The 5,123-nt window shown below is 38.5% G+C and overlaps 1 protein-coding gene across 2 annotated transcripts; it reads right to left on the bottom strand.

Annotated features, from left to right (window-relative positions):
* Positions 1-594: 594 nt before the first annotated feature.
* Positions 595-4,338, bottom strand: LOC110898088 (basic leucine zipper 23). 2 transcript variants are annotated; one of them, XM_022144820.2, is made up of 3 exons: positions 4,116-4,338; positions 2,862-3,720; positions 595-929 (listed from the first exon to the last, which is right to left on the bottom strand). In XM_022144820.2, exons 2-3 carry the CDS (start codon positions 3,655-3,657, stop codon positions 904-906), a joined length of 822 nt encoding a protein of 273 aa, XP_022000512.1. In that variant the 5' UTR covers positions 3,658-3,720; positions 4,116-4,338; the 3' UTR covers positions 595-903. The 2 variants fall into 2 exon arrangements, with proteins under 2 accessions (XP_022000512.1, XP_022000511.1); XM_022144819.2 differs by having other exon boundaries at positions 2,862-3,748; positions 4,116-4,335.
* Positions 4,339-5,123: the final 785 nt, after the last annotated feature.

Here is a 5,123-nt window from a genome sequence, read left to right on the forward strand (position 1 = left end):
TGGGGGTACTAATGTGGATTCCGTTAGCCAACTATTAATGATGGTGAATGGCCTCGGTGTTTCATCCCAGCGGAAAAAATGTAGTACATGCAGTTATTCTCCTTACTTGTTGGGTTGGGGTAGTATCGAAATGCAAAAGTTCTCAAGCGAGCGACTACTTCAGTGTTTGGAATCGTGTATGAAGTGCAAGGGCATCACTCGATTAGATAAAATAAGGTTCAAAACTAAATGGCATCACACGGAGTAGTTGGCGTAGTTTTGGTAGCATAGTGTGATTTATTCTGGTAAAACCCGGAAAAAACCCAGCCAAACCGATCAAAACTCGGTCAACAACCTGAACGTAGCCGGAACCGGTTGTTGACCAAACCCGGATCTGGTTCCAGTTCTAAAAAATGCCCGTTTGTGCATTAGATTACAGACTCATGTACGGTCTCTCAAAAATAAACTAACATAAAAATTAAGAAACATATAGAAAACAAATAATCTCCTTGATCACAGTAAGAATCAAGTGACACCTAAAGAGCCTGTTTGTCAAGCTTGAACCTTTGATCAAGTGCAAGTGAACTGAACATGTGTGACCTGGGTCACATCAACGGTCCAAAAACCAGAAAACCTGTTCATATTTTTCAGTCAATAATCCAGTGACAGGAAGAAATTTAATCATCTGAACTTCACAAAAACCTTCCTCATCAACTGAAGATTTAGATTTCAACACAACATTATTAAAAAAGAAAACATCAAGAAGCATTTCTTCAACCTAAACAGAACAAAAAACGATGTTTACTCTCAAAAGTCAACCGATACGATAAGAAACGTCCAAGAAACTGGAGCGCGGGTAAATAGTCGTTTGCTCGACGACTATCGTACACCAAGAAAGATATGTGCTTCAATCGGGTTCAGAATTCATTTAGTTACCGCTGCACGAGAACCTGTAGGTATACAAAACCAATACATGATCAGGTAGATAATAACAGAAAAAATACGTCCAAATAGTAGTCGGTATTTCCGAATAAATTCAGAATTTTCCATTGTTCTTAGTGCTAGGGGTGTTCACGATGCAATTCAGCCGGTTTTAATGAAAATTTTGGGCCGAAATGCATGCAGTTTTGAAAAACAGCAAACCAAACCGTCTGGGTTGGTTGATTCAGCAAGACTGGCCTAACCGGTGGTCTGGACCATTTTTAAGTTTGTCTTTCAATATCAACAATCTGTATAATGATTTTTAAAAAAACTTTTCAATATCAACAATTTGTATAATGCTTTTAAAAAAAAAAACTTACAAGGCTCATGAGAATTATACAAATACACAACACAACCACATAATCCAAAAACAAACAACAAAAAAACAAGAAAAAGTCAAAATGCCGGATCAACAGATTCCAGTTGCAGAGAGCCGGCCAAACCTGACCATTAAACCCCCATTTTCAAACCATAACCGAAGACGAAATTGTATAAATCTCAACTGGCCAATTTACTTCAGTTTGAGCAGTTTGGTTGATTTTAACGGTTCATGAGCACTAGGGGTTCAAACAAGCCGAGCGGCTCGCGAGCTACTCGAGATCGGCTCGAGAAAAAGCTCGAAACGAGCCGAGCCTTATCTAGCCCGAGCCGAGCTTGAGCCTCAAAACAAAGCTCGTTTGTTTATCGAGCCCGAGCTCGAGCCTCGCATGTGAAGCTAGTTAGGCTCGTCGAGCCTTAGTGTAAACGAGCCGAGTTGAGCCGAGCTTATTTAAACTTGTTTACAAGCCGACCTCGAACCTAAAAATAAGCTTATTTAGTAAACGAGCCGGAGCCCGAGCTTCACTTATCGAGCTCACGAGCCTAAAAAGTCTATTATCTATATTATTTTTTATTTAATATACTAATTAATAGATAATAAACGAGCCGAGCCCGAGTCGAGCACGAGCTTGAGAAAATACAAACGAGCCGAGCTCGAGCTTCGAAAACAAAGCTCGAGCCCGAGCTCTCATAAGTTAATCGAGCTCGAGCTCGAGCCTGGTCGAGCTTGGGCTCGGCTCGGCTTGTTTGCACCCCTTGAGCACCCCTACCTAGTGCTACTATATTCCCTATGTACAAAAAGTATCTGCAGCATTTAACTTTTTAACATATTCCAAAGCTCGAATAAAGTAAGATGGCCACTGCAATTATTAATACGAAACAGAGATTCTCTTAGTTGTATCATTATTAGCAAGTTACAGTGAAAATATTGTCACTGCTTGTTCAATGTCTTAATGCCCTCTAATTACGACAAATAGATAGTTTTTTCTTTTTTTTTTTTTGAACGGCATACAAATAGATAGTATAGTAACATAATTGCAGCTTAGAAATTTAGAAGGAAAAAGAATGCAACTTCATAAGGCATCCCAAAAAGGAATCTGTTGCAATTTCCATGAGATGTAAAAAATATTTAAAAATCAACAGGACAACCTAGAGAAAGACGAACAAGCCATGAGGAGAATATAATCATTGTAAACTAATCATGCAAATTGCAATAATTTAGTTATGTTGACAAAACTTCATTTTAATCATATCTAAGAGCCATTCAACTCGAATTCTATACCAAAACACACAGATCTAGTTTAGCACATGTTCATATGCAAACAATAAAAGAACACATTCTACACCGCATGTTTGTCTGACAAGACTTTAAGAAAACAAACTGCATTTTAATTAGCTAAGTTAACCATCTTTTACTAAAATCCTTCAGATTTCAGATCCATTAATATACAAGAATGGTGCAAAAGGTTTTATGCTCTCAAGAATGTCAAAATAAGAAAAATTTATTACTTGTAATAAGATGAAGAAAAACAAACCATATTTAAAACTAATAATGCAAGATATAAGTGATTATTGTTCGTTACCTTTTCGTTTTGTTCGTCCACCAGATTGATTAGCTACAAGAAGGCCATCATCAGTTGTACAACCTGGAAACTCCTTGAGCAAAGGATTTTGGTTCCCCATACATTGCAGACTTTCAAACTCACAGCCATTGATAACCGGATCATGTATCGACGCATTTTCTACATTCTTCCCATCTACCTCGGGATGAAGGCAATAAACTTGATCCCCACACTGCATATTACACGGATTCATCACATACCCACCTGTCAAATTACCGTTACCTATGTTTTGATTAGCTGGATGCGGCTTCTGGTAAGGGAAATTACCAATTTCTCCTTCAATTCTCCCTCTAATATCCACAAGCAAACACTTCAATCTCGCCACCTCAGCTTCCAACCCAGCCTGACTTTGAATCCTCTTCATTAACTGCTGATTCAACGCTCTCAATCTAACAACTTCGTCCTCTAACGAAGCCGCACGCGCTTTCTTTTTCTCACGATACTTTCTAACTGCTTCACGGTTACCTAACGGGCGTTTCTTCCCTTTTTTATCCGCCGACTCAGCCGTATCATCCGTCGGCGTCTTGTCATCATCGCCGCTCATGGCGGGCACGATCTTCGTGTGCACGTGGTAACACGTGTGAGTGTGTGACGAATCAGGGCCCGGTGGGTTACAAGTATGCGTATGGGTGCACGCGTGCGAGTCTTTGAAAATATCATCAAAGAAGCTATCGAGTGAATCATTGCTCGGGATATCACCCATATTTGGATCCGTAAACATCTCGGTGTTTGAGAAATCAAGTTCTCCGTCCTCCATGACCACCAACTCAACCTACAGTAGCCCGCTCTGGTACTATATTCGATTATTTCGGGTTTAAATCTGATAAATGTATTAACTTCAGTTCTTCCTGTACCAGAAATAATAACACTCTTATAAAATTAAGTTTTAAACAACTAGCATATTATCAAGCAATCACCACAAAACGAATCAGACAGTAATCAATTAAAGATTTAAAGAATATATTCCTCGTATTCGAAACCCTAAATTCACAGTGAATTTATCAACAAAGCTGCAAAACTTATAACCAAATGGATCTCAAATCACACAATTGTTATGGTTTTTCAACAAATCAGGCTTTAATCGATCAAAAACTAACGAACCCTAAAATCTTGAATTCTATAAGTTCACAGGCAATTTTGGTCAACGAATTGAAAGTAATAATTTATGCGATTTTAATGAATGCAATTGCAATAAATTGAAAGTTGGAAAAATACCTTTGAGAAACCCTAGAAATGGTGGAGTGAAGTGTAGGAGTTGAAATTGGGGATGGAAAGAAACCCTAGAAAGGGAGTGAAAAATGAAATGAAAATGAAATTGATTGAAGTTGAAGGAGGACCATTCGTTTTAAGGAATCTCTAGTACAGCAGAGACTTTGTTATGGTCGTACGATTGCTTGAGGGAGAAACTCAAATCAATTATAAACTCTAGGTGTATGTATTTATACTCTCTTCAAAAGTATAAAATTACATGGCGTAATGATCGCGTTTTTGTTTTTGTTTTTTTTTTCTTTTCTAAGACGTTACAAAGCAGAACTTCCCAAGAGCAAAAACACTAGCAAACCATTTCAAACACTCGACCGTCTTTAAATTGCGTGCACCTTCCAAGTACTCGAACATGAAATAAGGATAACCGTATATACCGTCTTATGTATGACTTTAGAGATAAGAAGATGATAGTGCAACTCTAGCAGGTCTAGAATGCTCAAAGCATATATGTGTGGGATTTTATCTTTTTACAATCATGGCTAATGTGTTGCCATACTACATTTGCAAAACTACACTATAGAATCGATCCAAATAAAATTATAATTGTTGTCATGCGGTGTTGGTGTTATGTTGTCTTCAGCCTACTTAAGGCTAATTCCAAATAAAACTACGTAAATCTCTTGTATTGCTTTCATCATTGTTTTTTGTGTGACTAATTCCTAACAACTAGTATTAGAGCTCAAGTTCTTGATTAGAATACACACACCCTAGCCGACACCTTCTTCCAGCCATCACCCACCATCCGCCGCCACCTAGTTCCACCGTAACACCCACCACCTAGCCGCCACTCAACACCGTCGCTGCCACCCTAGCCGCCGCTAGGCTTTCTGTCGACAAACCCAAACTGTCATCGCCGATACAACTATATTACTGTTTTTGGTTGATCTGAACAGAACTTATACTGTTTTGGAACTGCATACCAAGACCCGCAAAACCGAGAAAAGATATACAATTTTA

The sequence above is a fragment of the Helianthus annuus genome, chromosome 12 (genome assembly GCF_002127325.2).
Source record: "Helianthus annuus cultivar XRQ/B chromosome 12, HanXRQr2.0-SUNRISE, whole genome shotgun sequence".
NCBI lineage: Eukaryota > Viridiplantae > Streptophyta > Magnoliopsida > Asterales > Asteraceae > Helianthus > Helianthus annuus.

What these genes read in the sequence shown, in the direction of transcription:
- LOC110898088 (XM_022144820.2), bottom strand. Translation starts at nt 3,657, where the DNA reads ATGGAGGACGGAGAACTTGATTTCTCAAACACCGAGATGTTTACGGAT. An exon ending in TGGACGAACAAAACGAAAAG is followed by an intron (nt 930 to 2,861) that starts GTAACGAACAAT and finishes GTATACCTACAG; the next exon opens with GTTCTCGTGCAGCGGTAACT.